Here is a 27,432-nt window from a genome sequence, read left to right as displayed (position 1 = left end):
CAGGCGGCGGCGGATGAGGAGGCCCTAATGTGTGTGTGTGTGTGTGTGTTCGTGCATACATGTGTGCGTGCGTGAGGAGACTTTGGTTGGCCCGGCTTGAATGGAACAGGCCGTACGTGAAAATGTGCCTATTTCTCCCCCACCGAGACCACCAGAACAACTCAGTAGAGACCACACAAGCTCGAGGTGACCACAATAAACCTGAACGCTGATCCCGGCACGAAGTGAGTATTTCCTGGGCATCACGTCCTCGCAGTAAACACCGGTGGGTGGCCAGCGTCCTGTGAGAAGGAGTTTGGGACATGAGTTTTGGGTTATTTAGCCTACGCTATCACTGTCCCGCCACCTACCAGGGCCTGCACGCCATTAGGCGTGGGGGAGGGGGGGGGGAATGCGATGCGCAAAAGATATTGTGTTGAACGCCAACGCGACTTGCAAAAAATGCAAAGCGCCTAACGACACAGCGGTTTGCGGCTAACGGAGACCGCAAAGGAGGAGTTGATGAAGCAGAGGCTGGAAAAAACTTGAACGACCATGAAAGTGTTTTCTTTATTTCTTATCCTAAAACCATTATGTCAACTCTTTTTTTAGTTAAACAGCAGCTGAAGAAATTCTTTGCTACATGTATACGTATTCATTTTCTTCTTTTTTTTCAATCACTAACGAAAGCTGAACCCGCGGCACCTCATAATTCACTCTCCTCACGTCAATACTTAAAATCCATCACTATGGCTGATGAATGAGCCGATGAGTTGATTTGAACCTTGAAGGAACTGCGGTAGCACTATTGGACATAAACATACATTTCAAGTCAATGTTGCGCGGGCCAATGAATGATAACTCAGTCATGACGCTAACCCAAACGGTAAAATTGCATTAGGAATGTGTATATGCAAGCGACCAATACAAGCAAGCAAAAGTTTATGCTTTTCGTCTGACACATGGAGGAAGTGCAGTTACACGGCTGGTAAATTAATATTCCACAGCCTATTGAGGGAAAATACACAGAAAATGTGGCCTAATTTTTAAACATAAATACATGGTCATATCCGGCACTGGCTCGTTTCTCCTGCCTCGACGTACACAGGAAATTATAATTTTTTTCCACACATGAAACAGAGGAGTCTCTCACTAGCTCGTTGTTTACAGCCTCACCTCCTCCGTCTCTATTGAAATTAAAACATAAATAGGGAATCCCTGAAGGCGTCGCAGTGTAAACTGCGGGTAAATGGCACTTATGAGGCGAAGGCGGCGAAGCGGAGGCGGAATACGCCGAGATTATTTTCACCTAGCAGCCACTGGCTCGGAGACTGCGGGTGGGAATAGCCAAACAGGCTAGATGGGGATTAGCGCTGGCGGATCGTTAGCCCTTTCATCTTCAGCAGCATGCACGGAAGAAGAAGAAGAAGAAGAAGAAGACGAAGAAGTAGAAGAAGAAGAGAAAAAAACAGCCGTAGCCTTCACATGAACCCGGTCCTTTACAAGAGTTACAAGTATAAGAAGCGTGTCGAACCGTACCTTTCAACTGCCTTGCCTGGGAATTCCTCCGCGCTCGTTATTTTTTGAGTAATTTATTTACTGAGCACAGCCTCCGGGGGGGCTGAAAAGTTTTCACATACTAATAAATCCCGCTAGCGGTCCGTTGACAAAGCAGAGGCGTCCCCTGCAGGGCCAGCGTACGCCACTTTACCTCGGCCAGCCCCGCCCCCCTGAACCCCGAAAGTGAAACGGTGCCACAGCAGCCGAGACTCTTTTCCACAGGGCATCAACTACGCTCGTCCCGGCCAATTACGGCCTTAACAGAGCAGCGTGACGAGCGAGCGGCGGGTTTGTGTTCCAGTGTGCGCTTGTTGGCACGATGAGGGAAAAGGCTTAAAGGTCCCATTCTCAGATCTTGAGCGGCCTCTGCATAATTAATTACCAGGAGAAGGAAAAAAAAAAATGAAAGAAAAGAAACCACAACAGAAAAACAGCACACTTAGCACTGTGTTTCCTACAAAAACGTACAATTTTAGCGTTGTGCCACAATTGATGCTTTGATGTACCTTGAGACAAAAACGAGGCGGTCATGAGGTGGGTGTCAGGTTTTGGGGGTATTTTCTTCTGGGAGCGAGCCCTTTGTGACATCATTTGGGGGAGGACGCCAAGGTAGCACAAGATGGAATTAGCTTTTCCAGTCGAGAGTCGGCTCCATTTCTCGCATGACATCTCACGGCCGGTGTTTATCTCTTGGACTCTTTTTTTTCTCAGCGCTGCAAACTGCATGGGATCCAAAGCGTCGGTGCTCCTGAGCCACTGATGAGCGTAATAGCTTCGTCTCGCAGCATGGCTGACCTTATAGTGTTGCTCTCTAATGTAACCTTGTGTGAACATAAAGCGAGATACTGCGGTTATGAACCTTGACAGGGAAATCTCCCCTTCCAGGCAAAGGGGGCTCCGGAGGCCTACCTTCAATTGCACACTCCTACACAACTGAGAAACCACTCGGGGAGGACGATGACAGGAACTCTAGCGCACCATCCCGGCCCCGCCAGCTGACAATATCCCGCGGGCCCTTCCAAACATTTCTCGATTAAATCCCAAAGCAAATAAATCTCAATACAAACCGCCTGATTTGATTGTTGTTGTTGCTTTTAACGCCGCCGAGGCCCCCGGTGAGCGGGACGCTGACCGTGTGGACTCAACCACCTCGCAGGGATTCACCGAGGTTAGCGGATATGCCGTCCTTGAATCCAAGGATACTTTCTGTTTGTTGCCTTTGACTATTTGGTTTCGGGCTCTGGAATTATCTGATAATTTGAGTCAGGCTGGGCCTTCCTGCGAGACCAGCGGGCGGACTTGCTGAATGTAAATCACTTTGGTTCTAAGTGAAACAAAGCATTTGAATTTATTTTAATCATGTTTGAAAAGAGACTTATCGGCAAGTGAGAGATTACGACGGAGCACCGCGGGGAGGAGCAGTCAATCGCGGACGGGCTCGGGCTAATTTAGCGCAACGGCAACAAGATATGAGGGGAATCAGTCGAGTGCTGTATGTCAACAGAGTAGTTTTACTGTTTAAACGCGTTCAAATAAAGAAGAGCTTTTCGGTTTCCGAGCTCTTTGACGGCAGACTCGCTGTTTTTCCGAATCCTTTCATCCTCAGTTGCACGACTGGACAGCGGTCTTCACTGGAAAAACGACAAACCTGAACCGCTTGATCAGTTTCCGGGAACGTGCATTGCGACAGCGAGGCTGCCTCCGCAACAAAGGTGGCGCTGCAGCGGAAACACAGCGGCTCCCAGTCCCGTTCGGCGGTCGAGGACGCCTCCCGCCGCGGCTTTGTCTCACTCGACAGCTCCGTCAACCTCGACGGCGGAGCGCGGAGGAGGAGCTAATGGCTGTCACACAAAAGCACGAGCTGTGTGCTTGACAACTGCAGCACAACAATTTGACGTTCGAGAACGACCAACAGATTTATTACTTTTCTTTACACACGACTCTTTATGGCCAGTGCAGCCTGTAATGCAGCCAAGAGTGAGTGATCTTTATATATTTGCATTGTTGCATCCAACACAACAGGCCTCCCTATTTTTTTCTTTCTCCACTTCTTACAAGTTATGTTAATATCATTTCTGTACTGCGTTTGAATGACTGTTGGATCAAGACGAGGCCATCGTATAAGTCTGTCGGGTTTCCGACCTCAGCTGCACATTTCTGGTATCTTTCCCTCTATCAAGAGGGACATGTATTCATTCTATCTTACACTTAAATGTACAAATAAATGAATTCAAAGTCAAAGGTGTGAGGCAGAATATACGGGGTTCAAACAGCTGCTCTCATCCCTGTTACCAGAACCAAATGAATGTCATGAATGGACAAGCGTTCCCTTCACTCTCTTTCAGAAGCAGCTCTAATGTGGGTCAGTGGCCCACAACACGAGCAACCACAATCTCCTCCCGATGTTGACCGACTTCTAATGCGTCGCTGGGAAAAAAAAGAAAAAAAAAGAAAGAAAAACAAGGTCACCAATGCTCGAGAGAGATTTGTGTCTTTGACGGGCGGAGATTGTTTCTCATCTTCTACCCAGACAGACGCTGGAACCATCAGCCTCCCACACCGGGAAGGAGCTCCTCGGCTCCTCCGACGGGACTCGAGAGAAAGCCTCCGTCGACAAGAAGCTCGGGGGCCGACGATGGAAGGGTGAGGCGCGCCTGTCCGCTGAAAAATCATCACGAGCTGGAAACTCATAAGGTCCAGTTGTCGAGCGGCTTTGTTCTGACGGAGGAGAAACACCAGAGAGCCCCTCTGCGGTCGTTCTCCCCACGTCTGCTTTCGTCCCGAGTTCGAGGGTGAGACGGAGGAAGGTGTGACAGGCAAGAACCAGAGCCGCTGCGGGGGGAGAGTATGCTGCCAAAAAAAAAGGGAGAAAAAAAAGAGGGCGAGAGCCAATAAGGCATGAGAAGAAAAAAAAAAAGAAAAAAAGAGAGGAGCCGGGATGACGAGAAGGAGGTCACGCTGTCTGAATTTTTCGATTAAACAGATAATTGTTGGAGAACGAGGAGAGGGGGAGGGGGAGGGGGAGAGGCGGCGTGCACACCACCAAATAACATGTGGGAAACATCTGAGGGCTCAACGGGTCACGATCTCCCCGTTCGGGGGTGATCGGGGGCGGGGGGAGGGTGGCGGGGGGGCGTGGCTGACGGGGATCGCAGGGTCACGTTATCGCGTCTGCTGGATGTGCTGCGAGAAAAACAAGAGGACGGATCGAGTGGAGGTGCGAGGGCGGTCTCTCTCTCTCTCTCTCTCTCTCTCTCTTTTCACGGTCAGCCATAGTGCAGCTCCGCCGAGGTGCTGTTCAGGGAGCGCTTCAGTTGCACCGGCGGGACAACAGGGTTGAGGATGAAAAAGAAAAAGGTTTGAGTGTGTGTTTAAAGTCGACTTTTTCTCTCTTCTCCCACTCCTCTCATTATGCTCCCTCCGTTTGTTTGTTTTCACTCTCCCCTCTGCCGCGTGGATGCGACCGGAATATAAAGTGTGTGTGTGTGTGTGTGTGCATGTGTGTGTGTGTGTGTGTGTGTGTGTGTGTGTGTGTGTGTGTGTGTGTGTGTGTGTGTTGGGTGTGTGAGGGAGAGAAGAGGAGAGAGAAAACAAGCACCTGGCCACAGGGGGGGAAAAAAAGACACAGTCCGGTGAGGAGAATGGACTCTGATCTCGGTGCTCCTGAACGCCCCCTGCAGGGCCTCCCGCTGACAGAATGACACGTCTGACATCGCCCACCCCCACCCCTGCCGCCACCCACCACGGAGACCCAGGAAGAGGTGGGAGGCTGCGCTCGGACCCGCTCGCGAGTCGCCGCCTGGGAAATTTACCGCCCCCGCTAAACGTTAAATCAGGCTGTTGATCGCAGCCGTTTAGAAAAACGGAAGGAAGAAAAAAACAACAACACGCAAACACAAACCAAACATCTGTCGCGGCAGCCGATTAGTATTCACGCCGCCTCTGCGGCGGCGGAGGCAGCAATCAGGACCCGATAAAAAAGAAGAAGAAAAAGGCGGCGGCTCTGATTTGAAGATCACAGTGAATTAAGGGCCCATTGTGTTGGCAGATTGTGAAGCCGAAGCCACTCGCGTCTCTTCTTCTCTTCTCTTCTCGGCGTCTCTCTCGACTCGGCTAAGAATCTCTCTCACGCCTTTGTTTCTTGCGGTCGGGAGCCTCCAGACGGCTGTGTGTTGGTTTGTCGGTTTGTTTGTTTGTTGACTCTTTGTATTTCGTCATTTTGCTCGCCGCCGTGTTCCGGGTGCAGAGGACAATCATTCCGCCATCAGCGGCGGCTGAGGCCCCCACATGAGGCGGCAGTCAATTAGAGGCGCCATTAAAAGGCGAGGCAGCCGGGGAAATAAAGAGCGGGGTGTGGGTTTGTCTCCGCTACGCTGATTTTCACACTTAGAGCCTCTCCAGACAAGAAAGGCGGCAGTAATTGGGATTCAGACGGCGGGTCAGGGGAACCTATCAAGCCCCACACACTCCCCTACACTTCCCTGCACCCCCCACACACCACCTGACACCCCCCACCTGCTTCCATGTCCATCCAATCCCATTTAGCCACACACGTACCTTTCCTGCTCGATCGTCTCATTTTTTCCACAACTGCGATCGGCCGAGGAAATCCAGGAGCCCCACTCTCCTCCTATTCCTCTTCCTCCCTCTCCACCTCCTTCTTCCTAGTCCTCCTCCTCCTCTTCTTCCTTCTTCTCCTCCTCCTCTTCCTCCTCCTTCTGCTCGTCCTTCTCCGTCTAACCCGTGCGAATGGAAAACTTTCCAAAGCAGCTCCGCAAACACCTCACCAAGTGGCCGACATGACGGCTTCTACGACTAAACACATTCCCGTGTCGCCAAGGAGGCTGTTGTGCATGTTGAGTAGAATCCAACTGCATCGTAACAGAGAGCATTTCTCATAAGCTCACCGGTTTGCGTGATATCATTTTGATTTTTTTTGAAAACACTGGATGGATCTGTGGATTTGTGGATGTAACTGTAAAGAATATACACCGATACATCTCGGTCACGACTTGTATATAAGCGAGACATAAGCAACCCTGCATTGACTGCAAGGTGCACCTGCTGGGGAGACTTGAAACAGCTCGGCTGTCGAACTAGAAAACGATGTAATCCAGAGTGCAGGGGCGTCAATGAGGACGAGGAACTCTGGTCTCCTCACAGAGACCAGACAAGTCCGTTAACGCTAACGGCAATGTCAGCATTGATGTTAGCTGAGTTAATTCCTCCTCAACTGTTTATAATGTTTTTCTTATTTTTAATTCATTCATCCATAATTCCAGCTGCTGTAAATATCTTGTGTCAGCTCTAAATTTGAAAAAAAAAAAAAAAAACTTAGCGTGCTAACAAACGTTCAGGCAAATCTGAGAGCGCTGTTTGGGAATTACGCTCTCACGCCGCTGCCATAAAATTTCCTAATGCGACGTTCTTCTCAATCGGCATTTAAAAAGGTTCCACGCAAAACTCGCTTTGTGTCAAAGTGCGTGCACTCCTCGCCCGCTTCACACGCACACGTTACAAGTTTCAATTTGCACCACTTAGGGAGGAAGAGAAAGATCAGGATGAGGACACAGACACCGTGTCGTCTGAAATCCAGGCCGAGACACGTGTGGCAACCCGGCGCAGACTCTACCTGCTGGCCCTAAGGAAGAGTGATGCCTTAAAGCACATCTGCCCGGGATTTACTTCCATGCCTCCCCGTAAAGCCCGCAAGCGCCTCTCCATTTTGGATTAGTGTCAGCGCGGTGAGCGCGGGGCTGAAGCGTGATTAGCTCCCACCGCTAAAGTCATTTTCCACACCGATATTCTTGCAGAGCGTGACGCAGAAAAAGTGACAGTCACCCCTTATTTTATGTCCGCCCTAATACAAAGTGACAGCAAATTTGGGGGCCCTCCAAAAAAAAGAAAAAGAAAAAAGACACACTAGCCATAGCCTTCTGTCTCTCCTGTTAAAAAAAAAGAAAAAAAAGAAAGTGGAACCAGGAGGAGGATAAAGCTGCTGGAGCAGCTGTGACAGATCTGTCCCGTCTTACGGCGCTCCTGAGAGTCTGGACTCACAATAGGTTTGGAGATCGTGTTACAGCGAAAGGAGGGAAAAAAAACCAAAAAACAAAAACACACACACGCATATGGGTGTCGTTAGTTTGGGCAGCCGGCCGTATCAGCCCCGCACGCGGCTCCGCTCGCCTCCCGCCGTAAGAACTCCTTTGATTGTGGAGCGGGTGGACGGACGGACGGGCAAACAGCACTGTAAGTGTCTCAAGATGGATTTCCCAGCGAAGGACGTGATGTTCTCCACTGCCAGCGTTCAGAGAGAGAGAGAGAGAGAGAGAGCGGAAACCTAATCCCACTCATTAGACAATCGCAACAGAGAGAGAGAGAGAGAGAGAGAGAGAGAGAGAGAGGCAGAGAGAGAGAGAGATTGGGGAGGAGAGAGAATGGGCACTCTTGTGTACACACCTCCCTCAATATTTTGACACATTTCTTGACAACATAATTATTTGCCTGCCCCCCCCCCCATCTTCCAAGAGATTAATTGTTACAAGCATAATTACACGTTCGGTTTCGGAGATTGTTGCAACAAATCATCGCTTGCACTATGATTATCACGGGACAAGTTCAATCTTTGATCTTGGCTGTTTTTGTTTTTTTTTTATTTATTTATCTTTTTTTGCTCTGCACTGCAGCTATAACAGAGATTATCTTACGAACCCTCAATGGGAAACCATCACTAATTAGTAATTACCACATCAGTGCAGCGGGGCAAATGTGTATCTGGCATGGATCAAGGCATTATCCAGCTTTTGGGGCGGCGACGACGAGAGCTTCACGTGTTGGAGTACAGCAGCGACGCGAGCCAAGTTTGACAAGCCAAGCTTCCCAACAATGGAGGAGGCAACGTCCATTCGACCTGCGGCCACTGTCTCCCATCAGGCTCACAAATACTGAATGGAGCCATAAAATTTTTTTTTTTTTAAAAATCCAACCTTCACATGTGCAGAATGTTGCTTCGGTCCGATCGTGGCGCCGTCAGAGCGTGCATTCTTTTCATAAACCTTTAATAATCAGTTGCTGTGTCAAGAGACTTGGGTGAAAATCTGCGCAGACTTGCAAGTGTTGGCCTGCAGCCTGTCAGTCTGTCTGTCTGCAGGGATGAAAATTATGCGTGAAGGTTGGAAAAAGCGTTTTATTTATTTCTTTATACACCTTTCATGAGATGCCCAGCGGTGTGAGGATATTAGCGAATCCACACGCCGGCCTGACTGCGTCGACAGGATGTAAGAGCTTAATCCTGTTTAGCGCAAAAAAGGAAAAAAAAGAAGAAAACATGACCGAGAACACCCGGGAGATTTTTTTCCCCCACCCACCACATGTTGGGAATCAAAGATGCGCAGGGCCGCGGATGCACCAACAAGCCTGTTGCGGCGTTACAGCTGCCCGCCTCCGCACGCCTCTTATTAGCCCATGCGTTCCTGATTTGCAGTCATTGAACAGCGACCGCGAGGCGGCGCCCATCGTGCTCCACCGCTCCTGGCGCGCGCGAGGCTGTGGGGACGACGCGTCGTGATTACCGGGGCGCATAGGAGGGGCTAAAAACCCACCGATTTGGGAAAAAAAAAAAAAAAAAAAACACACACACAAAAAAAAAAACAACAAAAGCGAAAGCAGGTGGCTGGCGGCGCAGGGCCGGAGCAGCAGGACTCCAGACTGCAGGAGACAACGCCGGCACGCTGTTCCAATTGATCGAAGCCGCTAAGCACGTCGGCCAAATACCACCTGCAGAGCGGAGACAGGGGACGGCGCAGGTAAATGCCGGGTGCATCGATGTTTGGGAAAGCCAAATCAATTTTTCCTGGAAGGGATTCCAATTGATAGGAAAATGCAGGCAATCTCGGCAAAACACCCCTCTTTGTCCTCTCGGATGTGCAGCGGGGGTGAAAAAGCAAAAGAAAAAAAACAAGGGAAAAAAAACGGGCAGCGCATGAATATCGCCGATTGAAAACTGTATTTTCATGTTTTTCCTCAACTTTTTATTCAGCGTGGTTCCTCTTCAGCATGCACGGCAAGATGATTCTGCTCTGAATGTTTTATGCACAGCGTTTTTTTTTTTTTCCCCAGACAAATAGTAAAAAAGGAGCATCAACATGCAAAGATACACGGGAACCGAAATACAACAAATATCCGTCCGCCAATCGAGACTGAACACTGTTGAGTTTACGTGAAAGAGGTTAAATTGTACGTGAGGAACGGGGTCCTATGGAAGAAAAGCAATAAGTAATGTGTTGTTCTGAATTACAACCACAGGGACGGCAGGGTATCTTTCAAAAAAAAAATAATAATAATAACAATAGCAGTCATACCAGCCGCCTGAAAGATATTTCAAATAAAGAGCATCAATTGTATGGAAGCAGTCGGGTTGCAAAGAGCGGCGGCCGCTAAACAGCTAACTCAGTCAAATGCATTCAGCCCCGCCACAATGCGGACGCCGCAGCCGACTCATCACATATCGCATTGCGCCAAAAAATATTTACAGCGACTGGCTGCCACCGCCGCCGCTGCCTTATTTTTTTTTCAAATTGCTTTTTAGATCTGAATGCTTGAGCGATGCTAAAACGGCCACGCGCCGGAGGTTTTTACGGTGCTCGGTGACGATAAAGGGCAGCCAAACCGGAGTTACGGCTCGGGTAGCGTTGGGATGCTTATCAGAATTATCTCCTCCGGGAACCAGGTGGGTGACCTTCAAGCAGAGAATCGCACTCGCTCTGATGTTTTCTGGAACGCAAAGCCGTATAACTCCGGCTTCCATTACACAGTGGTGAGTTTCCCGCCGTGCCTGCCTGGGAGTCGTTATGGTTCCGCGGTGAGATGATTAGCGAAGGGCCGACACACGATGAGCGAAGGCGTCGTAAAAAAAAAAAAAAAGAAAGAAAAAGAAAGAAAAGATGGAGCGCCTACCTCTGCAGACGGTCCCGTTCTCCACGGCCTCGTTGCCCGCCTTGCACATGCACCGTCCGATGGGGACCATCCACTCGCCGTCCCCGTTGCAGTACAGCTTGATGGGCACGTCCACCTCCTCCGCGTTGGGGATGCAGACGCCTCGGGCGGCCACCAGGGAGGTGCTCTCGGCCCCCGAGAGCGTCTCCTGGAACAGCGCCCCGTTGGTGATGATGCGGGGGCACTTGCGGTAGAAGACGCGCACGGCGATGAGGGACATGCAGCCGCCGTAGTCCTGGAAGGCCAGGTAGAAGCCGTTGCGGGACACGGGGCCGAAGCTGCGGACCTCCGTGTTGATCTTCATCACCCTGCCGCCCAGGTCCACCTGGGAGAAGCTCTCGTCGGCCGCGATGGTGTCGACCTTGATCCAGGGGTTCTCCATCCACGCCGGCGAGGTCCTGGTGGCGGTGTCGGAGTCGGATTCGTAGTAGTAGAGGTTAAACGTCTCTTTGCAGGAGCCCGGCACGTTGGGAATGCTGCTGCAGTCCCTCACGGAGAACTTCATCTCCACGTGGATCCTCTGGGCACCGCGGCGCCGGATGTACTTTGTCCGTACCCAGTTGTTCTGGTTGTTGTCGAACACGTTGCACACCTGGTACGTCCGGATGGTGTTCATGTTTTCGTCGTAGCCGCTGACCTCCTCCCACTGTTGGGGCAAGTGGAGAAGAAACACAAGGCCGTGGGCATGAAAGGAGGTAAAGCTCAGGGGAAAAAATGGTTGATGAAGAGTCAATAAGACCATTTTTAGATAAGCCACAGAAACCCACATTATTTTAGTATGAAAGAAAAATTAAATAATCTCACTCTGTAGTAATTTGATTACTGCAAGTAAACAGTTCAGGACATCTTAAGTTAATTAATCATATATGAAAAGAAAAAAAAAAAAAGAATCTGGAAGCATCCAGTCGAGTGGATGCACTGGGGAACATCAGAGTGAGGAAACAAATGAAAAACTGCCTTTGGGCACATTACATTACATTAAGAGCAATACACGGAATGGCTGGATGGGGCTCACGCACAGCGGCACAGCTGCATCAGTCTCAGCAAAACAAGATTAGATTTTTTTTCCTTTAATCTGCTATTCTTCCTATTCTTGCTATCCTATTAAATGACTTCCAATCAACTGATATTTTTAGGACTTGGTGCATGAACCCAGTGTGGATCAGCGACAAGCCAGCATGTCGCCGTGGAAGCAAAAACACAAAAATAAGGACCTCGTCGGGCGAAAGTCGGAATATTTTCGAAATGAAATCAAACATATAAACAAACCTCGCAAAGCAAGCGGCTGTGAGGTTTTACGGCTCCGTTGCTCCCACCCGGCCGAACACTCACATGCTGTCACGCTTTCAAACAAAACTGGAAGCCCGACGCGGAGTTAGCTTTTAAAAGGCGGTGGCGAGGTTCTGGTCTTTGTGAGGTGCGGTGCGCCGCCGCTTCTGGTGTACGTTCCGTCTTCAACGGAACACGTTAACAGCACATTCCATATTTATTGCCGTGGCAGCGAGAGCTTCCTTCGCTGAGGAATTCCCCACCATAAAAGCCACGCTCAAGTTAAAAAGTTCCAGTGATTGTCACAACCTCTGCGTTTGACCCTAAGCAGAGGACTTTGCACTTGCTGAGTGCCAAGCAAGGAGAAAATGGGCACCATTTTTATAGTCTTTGGTATGGGTATATGGTAGGGATGTCACGATCCGATCTTTGGATTGGATCGGCATGGCGACATAGCATGTTTTACTAGATCGGTGATTGGCCAATCTGCGTTCAAAATCCCCTACAGACAATTCAACTTATTTTGCAATGCACCAAGAAGTTTGAATCCAATGGATTCAGTTTACTCAAGGTAAGAAAAAGATCGGATCGGGAAAAAAATCGGGATCGACAATTACTCGAGACCAAAACAAATGCGATTGGGACATCCCTAGTGTATGGTATGCTATATTGAACCCACAACCTCCCAGTCTCAGCTCATACACTTTGCCACTAGACTACTGAGCTGGTCTCGGGTGGTCAGGGTCAAATTAGTAACTGTGTGAAGGAAGAAAAACTCAAATAGCGTGTTTTCTCCCAGATTCTTTCTTTTTTGGGACCATCCTCTCTGCCAACCTTGACTAACACTGAGAGGTCTGGCTGCTCAGCAGTGTGATGGTCCCGTTCTGGCCGTCCACCCTCCAGATGCCATTTAGGGACCCCGGATCAAACCAGCTCCGACCAGGCAGCAGGTCAGAACTTTGACCTCTGCATTTTAGACAAGGGGGGAGCATGTTCCTCAACAGCGGCTTCAGCTGCAACCCCCTTCAAATCCCCTCCCCCTTCACTCTTCACTTCACAGCTGATATAATTTCTCAAATTAGTGCCCACTTAGTGAGGATTCTGACAGATTTTGACGGGCCGGGGGAGAAGAAAGTCACTCCCTCTTGTTGTGAGCCGCCGTTCTACTGAACACTTTGCGAGTACTTATAACAGCTCTGCTTCTTAAATTCCCACGTCCTAATTAATCACTGCTTGTGCGACGCCGACTCGGGCCAAAGCCGGAAACCGAAACACGGTCCCAATCTTTGTCTAATGAAAGGCCGATGTGTAGCCCGTAGCGCAATAACAACCTTAGGCGTTGTGGGAACGTGACAAAACATCTTGCGTGCAAATGTGGTTATGTCAGACTGTCATGAAGTTAAAAGTGGGATGAATCAGGATTAAGAGAGTTGCAAAAACCAGCAATGACAACATGGTTGGCCTATCACGGCAAACCCGTCAGGAAGTGCGACAGATACAAGCCAATTAATTATTTACCGGCTGTTTCTGTTTCAAATACTGGCTCCAACAGTCATTCGCAACCGTTGACGACATGACTTAAATTCCCTTGTCTTATTTTTGGTCGGATTGCAATGCAGAGCACAGCAGCACGGGTTCTGCGTAGCGTAGCCTGATCCAAATTGTACAATGCACATAGCCGTCTTCCTCTGTGGTACCAGATCGGACCTTCTGATTGGCCATTTTTGAGACCACCTGCTGATCAGTCATAATGAATATTGGCCCACAGCGGTCCACCCATGGGGAACAGCAACCAAAGGTGAAGTTCACATTTGATTCCAAAGCATTTGAGACATTAAACGGATGTATTCAGCTTGACAAGCTGACACAGACGGGGCCGTGCAAACTAAACGTTCTCAGCGCCGCCGTTTCAGGGGAAATCTGTCTTTTGGCCTGCACCGGCAGACATCAGCAGCTCGGGTCATGAGCCGCCATTGACCTTCCCACTTGTTGAAGGAGCAGAGGGGCACTGGGGGGGGGGCAGATGGGGCCCAGCCAATTAAAGAAGAGCAGGCGCTCTGCTTCCAGCGAGCACGGAGCGCCGGACAATCGCAGTTCATGATAAAAAAAAAAAAAAAGAGAATGTGGAGACAGGTGGGGGTTGGTGCTAATGAGGGACGTGGACGAGGGGAAGAGAAGTGTTTGCAGCAGCGTTTGGGGACACGGGGGAGGCAGGGACGGGGGAGGAGGGGAGTTGAGTCAGGTTAAGAAAGACCCCAAACAAAATGTGTTTTGATGGAGGGCCCCTTTTTTGTCCTGTCATGGCCTCTTTGCCCCGCTTTCATCACAGCCAGTGGAGGGAAGCAAATGGGGCATAATAAGAGCCTAACGATCAAGCACAGAGTGTGAAATTAGAAGAAACGTCTTCATTTTCACAGCTCTATTCCTCTGGCTTTTTTTTCTTTTTTTCTTTTTTTTTTCTTAACACACACAGCAGCGCGCAGAGGTGGTCATGTGTCTCAAGACCTGGAGGGTGGAGGTAACCCTGGCGGCGGATGCCAGGAGAGATTAGCCGAAGCAAACGCGCTAGCCCCAAGATTATGATGGAAACCAGTCTGGCTTATGCCGTCAAGATCCTGTTAAATCCAGCAAAATGTTGTTTTACTCATTCTCGGGCGAGGGAAAAACCAACAGCCAGAGGCGGCGAGCACGTAACACAAAGTCCAAGGCGATCAAAGGACTAGCCGTTAGCATTCAAATGGGTTTCGTCACATTATTAGCCATAAGGGTCCCCAGTAAACAACGCGCATAATGCTTTTTTCACGGGACGCTGGTTGCATTCTGTCTGTCCGGGAGAGAACGCACTTAGAAATTCTGATGGTGGAAAAATCGGCGGTGTGAAACAAAACGCACGACTGCTCCCAGACAAAAAAGGCACTGTATTGCGTTTTAATTGCCGGGGTTGGGGTCCTGAGTCTGATAATCCCGGGCTGAATGGTGCTGGCAAATCATTTTCAGTGTTTGGTTAAACACATGGGGTGTTTACTATCCATTATCGCCTGCAGACCACAACAAACAGCGGATATGCACCTGCAAAAGTCTGCGTGCCGACACTGTCGCAGTTCCAACACACTGCGTGTCTCAGCGCCGCATAGAAATAAGCTAAAAGGGCAACGTTTAATTTATGGTCCAGGGGCGTGTCTCAATATAAAACCACCACCACATTCTAAGGCTGAATCTTGCTGATACGGATTTAATGACCCCTGAAAGATTCAATGCCTTTCTAATTCCCAAAGCAAACTGTGTAGAAGCCCGTAAATCATACTGCCAGCTGAAATGATTAAATGGGCAACTTGTCTGCTTCATTAATGAAGATTTTTTTTTTTCCACACCAGTCTAGGCTGGACAGTCTGTTACACAACAGCAACAGTTCTGAGAGACCAAACTTCTGTCCAGGGTCGATACAGGGAGGAGGAGGAGGAAGAGGAGGAGGAGGAGGAGGAGGAGAAGCTGCAGCAGTATATTCAAGCTTCACCTCACTTCCTCTGACGAAATACGAAGGTTCTTCAGTGGAGCCGACGCTCGCTGGGAGCGAGGCTCGGGATCGATATGTCCTCTGCCACAACGGGAGAGACAGAAATGTTCAGTGGACCCGAAATCCATATTTCTGCGAGGCGGAGGGGGAGCTTTTATCTGGAGTCGGGCAGAACAGGCTGTCAAGGCTGAGCTGGAGACTCCTCCTCTCCTCCACGGCAGCGCAGCGGATTCAACACTGACAGGCTGTGGCCTCCTGCACCCATCAAAACTCCCAATGCGAGTCAACTCGGCTGGAACTGCGCATGATGAAAGGGTTATGTCACATTGAACAATACAATATGGAAACAACCTACAACTTGACCTAAAGGGTGATTGCCAGACTATTAGCAGCAGGAAAAGGCTACATTTGAAAAGCAGTGGACCTGTCTGAAGAACCACCTATAAAAACGGATTGCCACGCTACTGAAGGATCCATGTTGCCAAGGCCAATGGCCGCAACTCACTTGTGATGACAGTGCAACTGCACTTCCTCCCAGGTGATGTCGATTTGGTTTTGGACTGAGTGAAAATTCAATAAAAGCAAGATTTGGTAAGTAACAAAATGAAAGGCATTTAGAGGGATGTGTCATTGTTGATCATTCATTGATCCACAGGCTATTGTCCCACAGAGGAAATGAAATGTGGAGTAAGTGGAGTGTATGAAAATTAACACGCAACCCGATCGTAGCGTCACTATTTGCTCGTAAATTTGTCCACCAAATGTGTTTGTATGTTCTCTCCAAATTTCTCACGGATTTGAAAAAAATAAAATAAAAAACCCCAAAACAAACAAAAACCCAGAGGAGCGTTACGAGTAAACACGCCGTCGCTCAGCTCTCGGTGACGACGCAGTTTAAACAGTTCTGACACTGTGCCAAGTGCGTGTTTACCAGGTCCTGTCGTTGCCACGTCGAAATTTAACCTGAAGTCGGCGACGGCATCGGGAGCGCCGCGCTGCATATCAGGCGCTCTGCCGCTGACAGGCGGAGGGGGTAAATAAATAATTCACGCAAGAGCGGGGAGGGAGCAGGGAGAGAGAGAGAGAGAGAGAGAGAGAGAGAGAGAGAGAGCGAGAGAGAGATCCCGCAGAGCAGTCTGGAGGTGTACTCGGCCCATTTGCAGTTGTGGGAAACGTCTCGGAGCCAGAGTGCCTTTCCCCCGGAGGGCTGGCGGACAAACGACACCCGCTCTCTGTGTTTAGTTACTATGAGAGGGGGCCACGGGAGCCAAAGCCCTGCAGCAGACTCACTGGCCTTCACAGGAGAGACTCGAACACACACACGCACACACACACACGTAGACAACCTCACAGAAATGTCTGCGGCGGCCCTCTCCGATTACCACTGTCCACTACTAACGCACGGCATGTGAAAGCCAGGGTAGTGTGTGCGTGTGTGTGTGTGTGTGTGTGTGTGTGTGTGTGTGTGTGTGTGTGTGGGGGGGTCCTCCTCTCCAGCCCACCAGGTCCAGTGCATCATGGGCGGACGGCGTCGGCGCATTTCCCTTCCCTGTTATTTCCAAAATATGATTTCACAGACTTAATTGCAAATCACAGCCACGAATTAGTGGTCAACTCAATCCAGATGAGTCCAACTTAATTTAATATGTCGGACAAATTGCTAACCTCAGCCCTCGGAAAAAGAAGACGCCTGCGGCTCACTCTGCATCCTCGCCCGCCTCAGTTTGAATTATACGCTTAGAAGTTTGCTGGTAATTAATTAAATTAGCGTTTTTGGTGGAGTGGACGGCGTGGAGCTTCAGATGCAGTTGCAGCGCCGGGAGTTTGCGCGTATCTATGTGTGCCAATTTATCCGTTGGGGTGTCGAGTTGTTTACAAAGCCGACAGTCCTCCTCTGGCCTCAAGTGTCGCCTGGAGGAGGAAAAATTAGCAGGTAGGTCTGCCACGTGCGTCGACAATTATGGGCAACAACCTGGAAGAACCGGTCCAAAACAACCGGTGCAGGATTTTTTTATTGATTTTTTGATTTATCTATTTATTTTTTAAAGAGTAATTATTTTCATACTTCACAGCGATTTTAATTAAATAACGTTCAGCTTCTGAACGTTATTCAAAACTGTTGTGTTTGGACTGTGACAAAATATTATTACACACACACACACACACACACACACACACACACACACACACACACACACACACACACACACACACACACACACACACACACACACACACACACACACACACACCACAGATCATCAGTCAGAGAAGATATGGGCTGGCATGTGGTTCTAACCGTACGATAACCTAAAAAAAATAAAATTAATAATTTTAAATAAATAAGATGTAAAATTTAACATTAGTTACATAAAAAATATTTTTTAAAAAAAAGCGTGTTAGTTTGTTTTTTCCAATTGTACAAATCAGCAAAATGCGAAAATATTTGGAACTTTTCATCGGCCTGCATTGGGAAGCTAAAACGCTTCCCGCCGGGCCGCAGCTCGCACTGCGGGAGGAGGGCTCACAGTTTCGCGGTGGTGGAACCGTGACGGTTTTTCAAAAGCGCGCTAGAACTTGATAAAAGGTAACCAGTCCTTGACTGGTGCTGCAGCTCAGTATGCAGGCCAGCCAGCTCTCGCTGCTGAATGGGAGCTGCTGTCGGCGCTCCGGGGCAGGAAAGAGCGAGTCGGGAGGTCTGACCCGCCGTTCACACGTCTCTCAGCTCCTCTTCAGAGGAAAACACAGAGCACTTAACCCTGCTGGACGAGCTGGCTGCACCTTGGCTCCGTCGGCGCCTTAAGTGCTTTGTTTCTTGTTTCGTGGGCTGATTTTTCTTTCATGAGCATGAATGAGAAGCCGTATCAGTTTTTTGGGTTTTTTGTTTTTTTTCTGGTAATATGTTGCTGTAGTGGCTGCTGTTGTTTTAATATATTCTATATTCTAATTCAATTCTATTGCAGGTTTAATTTGCAGCCTAAAATGTCAACATAAGCAATTCAATACTAGCTTTGGCCAAGATAATTTAGCATATTTAGAAAGATATGCTAAATCTACTATTTTTGCTAATTTCTTCAGCACAAAACAAATAGAATTTAACAACAACTGTAATTTATGTGCATTAATATTTCATATACATCTTTTCATATACAGTCTATGACATATTTCAGCAAAAGTCCAGTCACCAAAACATTACTTAATGGCTTGCGTATGGAGTTTATTAGTGACGGGTGCGAGCTCAGCCACCAAGTTGCCTCAGCAAGAAGGAAGAAAAATGAAGCTGCTGCTCAGATAAAGAGCCGTAAAAAAAAAAAAAAAAAAAAAAAAACTGTTCACAGTGGCTGCAACGAAATATTGTTTTAATAAGAAACAAATCACCTGCGAAATCCCCGCCGCAGGAAGTTGGGGTTTTACAGCTGTTCCCGAAGAATCGCCTTAAAATAATAATTTGACAGACGATGCCCGTAAAAAACAGCAAAGCGGGACTTTGCCGACCGCCGCAACGCTCTTGACTTTGGCTCAGGCCGCCGCTTGTTTGCTTTTCCGCCGCGACACGGTATCGCGTGTCGGGGTTCGGGATACGCTTGACGAAAAAAAAAAAAAAAAAAAAAAAACGACGGCGGGGTGCGGCGAGAGCCAAGTGAGTGCCGTGCCGGGGCGCAAGCGCTCTGGGCTGGATGTTACTGATCCACGGGGCCAAAGCCACACAGTCGCCGCACAAATATGTGTGTAAGACAATAGCTTCTGTAAAAGCACCTCTCGCTCTTACACTGAGAGCGGGAGCGCGAGCTCCGTTTCCACACCTGTTGCCCAGGGCCATTGGGGACGAGCTATCTCCATTGCCTTCACTCGTCACTTTCCAACGGGCCGCCAGGCTTTTGACAAGCTCAGGCGTATCGACTTAAAAACTCCCCTGCCCACGCTGATAAGGCCAATCTATACCCGACTAAATCCACAGGCTTAGGGAACCCCCACCCCACCCCACCCCAACTCCCCAGCCCCCCAAGATTTAGCCGCACGGCAGCGGTGGGATATATGTAGAATGCACATGGAGATTTTGGGGAAAGTCAAAAACAAAAGGAAATAGGAGCTCGGCCTCACGCGTAACCTTTTGAGCGAGACCAAATGTGAAGATATTTGACTTGGAAGCGCCGGCCGACTCGGGCTCGTCGCCACATGTTGCTGGAACAAAGAGGGGTCTTGAAGCGCTCCGAAGGCCTCAGGTTCTAGCGCTAGACCATAATTTGACCTCACATTGTGTGGCGTTCGCTGCGCTGACCCAAGTTTTCGACGTCGCCGTCCAAACTTTCCTTCCGTAGTATTAAATTTGACCGTGAAATGCGGCTGAAGGGTGGGTTTTCGCTGATTCCGACATTTTTCGCATGTGATCCAACTATCTTTGGAACACCAATGTCTTCGCCGGGCTGCCAGGAGAAGTGGTTATTGATTGTGGGACTTAGGAGGAAGGAGAAACATGCCCCGAGATAGGGAGGGCTGAAGTTGCCCCAAATAACTGCTGAACAAAGTCGTGCGTCGGAGCCGTCGAGTGCTCCGTCTCCCTGCGTTGTCTTCTGCTGCGTTTTTAGTGCAAAATCACAAAGCGTGATGGAGGATAATTCAAACCTTCTTTAATGCAAACCACAGAAGCATAAATAATTGAATAAAATCGGCAGCGGTTTTTTGAAATGTACCCAGCAAATAAGTCTACAACATTTTTTCCCCCCCTTTCTTCTGGACTCATTCTTAGAAGTCTAAATCTTGTGGTGGGCCAAGAAGTGGAGGAGATTGAGACTCTGGTTTTGGATGGCTTTAAGTGGGCCTGGCTTGCATGTGGCTTGGAAGAACTGTAAGCCCTGGCAGAGCAAATGGAAAGACTGTGCATCAAATACCAATGGAGGTCCCGTTAACATGAAGCTCCTATTTTGGCACCGGGAAGAAATATATTTAGTTTATGATTAATTCTTGCTGCACTCGTAAAAGTTTGGACCCCGTTTGATGTCTAGAGCTCAGACTATCAACGAAAGATGGCAAAAAAAAATATGACAAATAAAAACTCAAGAGTGGATCCTCTGGCTGGTTTCAGAAAAGTGACATTTTTAACTCAGACGTAAAGAAAACACACTTTTTTTTCTCTTTTTGTTTAGTAAAAAAATATCCCTATGCAACTTGATGCCACAGGATTTCTGCAATAACAGAGCACGGTTTTGGGGGGAAGCAGGAATGCTTATCTGGGGAGCAAGTCCACGGAGGATTGCTAATGAACTGAATGAAAGTCCACTGACATTCTCACCTCCCTCTTGCTGCCCAAAATGTCCAAAGTTGTCAAAAAACACCACGTAACTCACCACTCAGTCCAAAATTCACTTCCAAGCTGTTTCCAAATGACATCTATGCATCGGGTTTTAGTCTGTTTGGAAAATTCTGTCAACATGTCAGTTAACAGAATAAAAACTATTTGAAATTGTCCAAAAAGTAAATCTAAATAAATAAAAACAAGAACAATAAAACAGGAGAAACTTTTCAAACTGATTTGAAAGGCCCAAACAACTGTCAAGTGTCCAGGGAGAGTTTTCCAGGCTCAGCTCCCCTTCGCCGGCTCAGTAATTGATCTCTGACCTCAGAGTGAGAAACCAAAACATGGACAACTTATCACGGGGCACTGGGCAATTTTACACATTAACAACGTTTTTCTTTTTTCTTTTTTTTTTTTTTTTTTAAACATCCAACAAAGGAGAATTGCGTATCCCCAAAAGCAGTTAATTGCATTGTCACCTACATAAAAATTAGATTAAGTCTTGCCGTCTGTGGCGGCACTGGTGAGGGAAGGGGAGCGGGTTACTTACGCTGTTGTCACTGGACCCTGACACTGGGTAGACCGTCCAGCCGAGCTCCGCCGTGGCTGTGGTGGAGTCCATAAGTGTTTCTGCAAAGAGTGAAAAGGTTTGTTTTAATACGTAGAATCACACCAATTCTCATGAAAGTACTCGTTATATATATACATATGTATATACTCATGAAAATATAAAATAATACAAAATACTAAGACAAGCGTGTGTATATTTGGAGACCGACTTTGGCAACTCAAGTCCAGTTGATATAAAAGAAATAAGAGCCTAATTAACTTAATTATTTGAAATTTAAAACAGTTGTATTTGGAAGCGGGAGTTTGTTTTTCCCCCTCCGGTGACTTAGTTGTGAGTGTTTGTTAAATACTGGCCAGAATCAAATCAACAAATATAGTGTATAAAAGCTAATTTGCATTTTCATCATTGAAAAACCAACCTGCCAATTGTTTCTTCTATTTTAATGATAAGAAAGCCACCTCACCTCACACAAATATTCTTTTTTCTTTATTTGTTCTCACAAAACGAACAAATAAACAAAACAAAAATTGAAAAACGAGCGTAAGCTAGCGAGCTACAGTGCTGCGAGGCCTCAGTCGCAGAAACACCACGAGCGACAACCAACCGCCAGATTGCCAGTTTGCCTGCAGCCAGTTAGCTTGTCCGCAGGGTTTGCCCAGCAGAAATAAGTCATCCTTCTTAAGACCCTCAGTTAAAAACAACTGGCCGAAAGAGCAAAAAAAAAAAAAAAATCTCCGCCGCCCAGAGGAAGGACCACCGTACACGTCGTGGATTAGCTGGTGGTGGTGGTGGTGGGGGGGAGGCACGGGGGGGACATCGCTGGTAATTGGGGTCAAAGTGAAACGTGCCTCTTGTCTGTCATGGAGCCCTCATGGAGCACGCATTCCACCGCCGTGACCTCACTGTCAGTCAGTCAGTCACGCCGCCACCTTCTCTTCTCCTGCTTCCCTTCGACCTTCGGCCGCCACCTCCCCCACCACCACCACCACCACCACCACCACCCAACAATCGTGACCCTCTTTCTCCCGCTCCCCGACGCCGACTGGAGGATTCTTTCCCGCCACCTCTCTGTGTGGCGGTCGGTGAAGCAGAACTAATGAGTTTCCGCCGCTGATGACGGGCGGGGCGGGGGTGGGGCACAGCCGTCGTGAGCGTCGAAATTGAGAGAGCACTCGTCGGGAGGATGTCGGGGGGGGGCGGGGAGGTGCGTCAGCTGCTGGCGGGGATTTAGAGTCTCCCACGTCAAGCAGCAGCGCGAGGCGCGGACAGAGACGTCGAGACAGATCGGCCGAACAACTGCACGCCGCCGTGGGATGCCGTGACGTGAGGCGGCCCGGACGCTGGGGCGTGGGCGGGGAGATTCACAAGATCCTTGAGCAAAGCCTCTTATGGGGAATGCAGGCGGCGGCAGGTAATGAGAAAAATGGAAATCCAAATCCAAATCTGCGGAATCTGCGTTCACGTTTGGCAGAGGATGGGGTGGGGTTTGCCTCGAGGATCAGCTCTCTGCCCGCTTTTATGAGATCTCCAACCAGCCGTCGTTCGATAACCCGAGATCGTCTGCGAGTTTACGCCCCCTCCCACCCGAAAGCCGCAGCTTTCAATTAACCCGACAAAACACACGGCTTTTTATTCCCGCGTCTTCTGCTGACTTTCCGCGTCTTGCCAGCATTCACGCCGGGGCATAATACCAGACTCCACATCCCCATTCACTATCACAAAGGCCGCATGGTATAATTAGGCAGATGAGGCTGGAGCCGGTATTGATAACCTCGTGTGTGCGCATCAGTGAGTGTGAGTCAGAGCCACAGCAGCCGACATGGGTGTTAGGCAGTGAAACGGTAATTATGCCCTATAATGATAATGATAATTAGCGGCGTTGTAAAGTGAGAATAATGAACTCCCACTGAGGCACTTTAAGGGCTTGTTGTGGGGAAAAGGAGCGAGCGCACCTTTATTTAGCCGCCGTGGTGACACTTCCAGCTCACCCTTTTCTTCTTCCTCTATTTCTCTGCCCACATACATTCTGTTTTTTTCCTTTCCTCGTGCTAGGAAGAGAAAAAAAGAAATCAGCCCTCCTCGCGGCCCGCCAGTGGCCCGTGTGTCGGCTGAGGTCGGTGGCTGGGCCTCAAAGGCCGACGGCGTTCCTTCCTCCCGCTGTCGCCACTTCAGCGCCGACAGCCGGGCCCCCGATTCATTACCTCCCGTAGAGCGCGGCGGAACACAGCTCACCGCCGGGCCCACTTCCTCACACACGGCCTGAGCACCCGGCGGAGGCTCTGCACCGGCGCCGAGCGAGAGGCGTCGGCTGCTCATCCAGATAAAGACAAGCACCTCAGGATTCCCGACTCCGTCCAACCACAGGTGCTGCTTCTCGTGTTAGGATGGGGATTGTTTTTCCTGTTTGTTTGTTGTTGTTTTTTTTTGTCTCACCGCCCTCAGTTTGTATTGAGTTGTGAATTTTTCAAACCACGTAAATGGGTATAAAGTGAACCAAGAGAAACGTCTCAGTCCGCTCTCAGGCCGGGATGAAAATAATTTGAGCTCTTGACTGCATAAAGCCAAAAAAACCAAGTTGGATCCTGCAATTCTCCCTTCAGACATTATTTGCATTTAAAATGCTTTTGTATTGGTGTCAAACATTATATATTTTCCTCTTGATCCGTCACATGGCACTTCATGGTTTTAATGCAAAACAGGACTGGCCACCGACCACAAGACTAACAAATGAAGTACTGTATTTTGCCACGCTGAGGGCACTGATCACAACCCCTTAAGCACCAACCCAGTCTCCAGTGGAAACATCTATTAGTGTTCTTTGTCTGTCGGTTCTTTTTAACACCACAACTTAAAGAGTTTTGTTTTGTAAAATAAAATTGCTCTTACTAAGCAAAAGACTTGTTTAAAGCGAGGCCCCTCCAGAACTCTCGCTCTCATTTTTAAAGCCTCGGCCACGCTGTTGTGTAACCCTGCCTGTGTTTTGCACAACAGTCCCACTGTGTCGTCGGAGAGGAACACGTCCAGTGCATCCGATAACAAACTGCAGCCTCTCAATTTTCCACTTACGGCGTTAAGTGCGGTTGGATTATTTGTGCGGCGGCGGGAAGGGATGCATGAAAAGGTCGTTAACCGTTCAGAGCTCATGGGAAAACGGCCTCGGCGCTGGTGGCGGCAGCAGAGAGGGAGGTAAAAAAAAAAAACAACCACCAAAAAACAAAACCTGTCTGTCAGAACAAAGAGCCGCCGCTGCTGAATATTAAACGTCGATGCCTGAACCATGACGGGGTTTGCTAAAGTCATAATTTCACCGGGTCGTAATTAATGCCGGGACGTCTCTTTGTCTCTGTCTTCGCGCTCAATACACTCGACTGTGGAGAAGGTATGAATATGCAATGAGACCTAAGAAAAGCCTCCTAAGCTGAGAGTGCTTCCTCCAACACTTCCCGAGACTAAGGAGAGAGTTTAGTGCTGATCCGAGTGAGAGGGTGGGGAGAGAGACAGAGAGAGAGAGAAAGAGAGAGAGAGAGAGAGAGAGAGAGAGAGAGAGAGAGAGAGAGAGAGAGCTCTCCATGAGGACCTGTCTGAAGTGACAGGCGGGCGGTGTTGGGCGGTGGGAGGGACTCGCTACGACTACAAAACAAAAGACAAGAGAAGGGAAGGGAGAGGTCAACGCCGCACCTGAGCTTCTGGAGGGAAAAACACGGCAGATTGTTCAACGAGCGAACCAGACGCGACACTTTGTTGACTCAGACGGCGACGGCGGGGAGGGAAGTGAGACAAGCGCCAGGATGAAAGATCTCGGCGCAGCTCTGGGAATGTGGACCGATGGAATTAAAATAGCGCACGACTAAGAAGTGCATCCGTGTCAACACGCTTTGCGCGCCGCGTTTGAACACGTTCTCATTTAAATCTAATTTCCCAAAACATATTATTTTATTGTATTTCATTTGCATTTAAAATACCCCAATTTTTTTTTTTATCATTTACTTATATATAGAAAAAAAACGGATTTAAAGCTAAATTTTACAATTTGCTTGAAGAATAAGAAATAGAAAGAGAAAAGTCATGTTTCAATTATGAGATTCAACGTGAATTATCAATGTAAAGAGCAGTTTCTGTTTCAGAAGCAGAGGTAAATAAAACCGGCAAGAATGGAGAGGATTTCAGGAAATACTGTCAAGAATTGCTATGGAATGGCTGGCCGAGGAATGTCCAGACGGGAAGTCACATGAGCTGGATGTTTGCGATGTCAAAGCTACTTCGGAAAACCTATTTATCTATGACAGGGTTTTTTGTTTTTTCCCCTGCTTTTCCTCCTGGTAGCGGCCGTATTGTCAGCCGGATCTCGACATTCGCAGCTCCTTAACAACGGCAACTGACCATCCATTCCTTATGTCCACAGGACGCATTACTCAGCCTCTGACAAGGAGATGGCCAATTAGTTTGGGCAAATAGACAGATCTCGGCAGTGTGACTGATGGATGGGAAAGTTGTGCCGTGAGTAATCCGTCAGTGTTTCCTTCCAGTTTGCACATCCCTTCCAAACAAGCGCCTCTGTTTTTTCCCCCTTTCCATCACAAGTAGCTGCAAGCTTGTGCATGTTTCGCTGCAGGCCAATCGAGAGGATTCTGCTGTTTGACTGAGCTCCAAATTGAAGAAACTGAGAAAAATCATGGCAGCACTCCTGGGAAGAATTTCAGCATATGGACGACTTTGGCTGGAAGTGTAATCAAAGAGAATAAATCCTTTTTTTTTTCAGTCTGTATTTAAAGCCAAAAGTGTAATAACAGTATTTTACAGGACTAATTGACCTCTAAAGTGGCACGAACCACTTGAGATCAATGAATTCTTTTTATCTTTCCCTCGCCAGAAAAACGCTCGGCCTCTGCTCTCCGCGGAACAAACCTCTTAGCATTTAATTTAGCGTCGACGCAAACCGCACGTGGCATTTTCCGCCGCTCTGATAATGTCGGCCACGACGTGGCGAATCATCCCGGCCCGTCCCAGGGAGCATTGGCCGTTGGCCGAGCACGGCCTGCATTTCCTTTGCATATCAACTAAAACGCCACCTGAAACTGGAGCATTTGGCGGCACATGTGGGCAAACTGCGGCATGCGGCTGCAGTCGCGGAGTAACATGAGCAAGCTGTTCTTTGTGCTAAAAACAGAGCCCAATATAGCGGTCCCCGCACGGAAATCTGCACAGATTAAGGGCCGGGGCAATGATACACCCCTGAGGGAGCAAGTGCACAGACATGATTCATAGCTCTAATGATGGACAGGGCTACTGTATGGCCTGCTGGAAAGAATAACAGTCTGTTACATCGAGACAGGGGACGAGGACGGAGCCCCTTTGCTTCAGAGCCGCCCAGCTCAACTCGTCTGTCAGCAACGGGCCGAGGCCCATTGAGGTACAGTAGAACTTCCCCCACTGTCACACGACAGCGGATCCCTGTGTGTTTAACAAATTCTTAATCCACCTCTTTGCAATGAAACAGTTGCCTTGTAGGAAGTATGGCACTGGACCAAAAAAAAGGAAGGAAGACTTTTTTTTTTTTTTTTCTTCATCTGTTTTTTCACAAATCGACCTGCCGCGAACACGAGGGTATCTGGTGCCCCAGCGCCGTGCGTCCTGCTGCTGAGACGTCGCTTAGTCAGTGAGATTTATGTGGTGTGGAGGTTTTATTGCCGAGTCCTAAAAAGGCAGGTTTAGAGTCTTGGAAGGTGACGTCGGTGCTGTGGGAGTTCAGCCCCACCTCGTCAAGGCTGCCGAGTGGCGCGTTTCCCAAGGCAAGAGGAGGATAAAGGGGGCGGAAGCTGGGTAGTTTCCTTTGGCAGAGGACGGTGAAGTGAGAAATATGGTACCACACACACACACACACACACACACACAGACAAACACTCACGCACAGCGAGCAGCGATTCCTCTCGGAGCACTAACTGTCGACAGAATGATACAGCATGGCGTTCCCCGGGGTCTGACGCTGGATGTAAGACAGTAATCCCTACACAGCCAGCCTGTGTTATCAGTCAGTGCAACTTAGCCTGTCAGCGAGTCCAGGGGGCAACCACCGTAAGTCACGGCAAAAACTACAACCTGATGAATGACTAGGAAAACGGTCAACTCCCCCATTAGCTGCCTCTTAGCTTGCTTCGCTAATGCTTATGTTCTGTATGCTTCATTAAAATAAAATAGTGCCTTATGCTCCGCTTGCAAATGCTGGGGGGAGAAACAAGCCTTAGTTTGCGAGCC

General features: G+C 48.7%; 1 protein-coding gene across 4 annotated transcripts in view; it reads right to left on the bottom strand.

The window, feature by feature from the left end:
• Window positions 1-27,432, bottom strand: part of ephb2b (eph receptor B2b) — a 118,522-nt gene that overhangs the window by 54,588 nt on the left and 36,502 nt on the right. For all 4 annotated transcript variants that reach the window (XM_076025069.1, XM_076025071.1, XM_076025070.1 and 1 more), the window contains exons 2-3: window positions 21,160-21,239; window positions 10,495-11,179 (exon numbers count right to left, since the gene is read on the bottom strand). In XM_076025069.1, coding sequence (XP_075881184.1) covers window positions 10,495-11,179; window positions 21,160-21,239 — 765 coding nt within the window. The remainder of the gene's footprint in view (window positions 1-10,494; window positions 11,180-21,159; window positions 21,240-27,432) is intronic.

The sequence above is a fragment of the Nelusetta ayraudi genome, unplaced genomic scaffold (assembly GCF_046127955.1).
Source record: "Nelusetta ayraudi isolate G7.1 ecotype Tasmania unplaced genomic scaffold, CSIRO-AGI_Nayr_v1 ptg000017l, whole genome shotgun sequence".
Classification (NCBI taxonomy): Eukaryota; Metazoa; Chordata; class Actinopteri; order Tetraodontiformes; family Monacanthidae; genus Nelusetta; species Nelusetta ayraudi.
The sequence above is the reverse complement of the archived record's forward strand: the minus strand, read 5'-3'. Positions and strand labels throughout refer to the sequence as shown.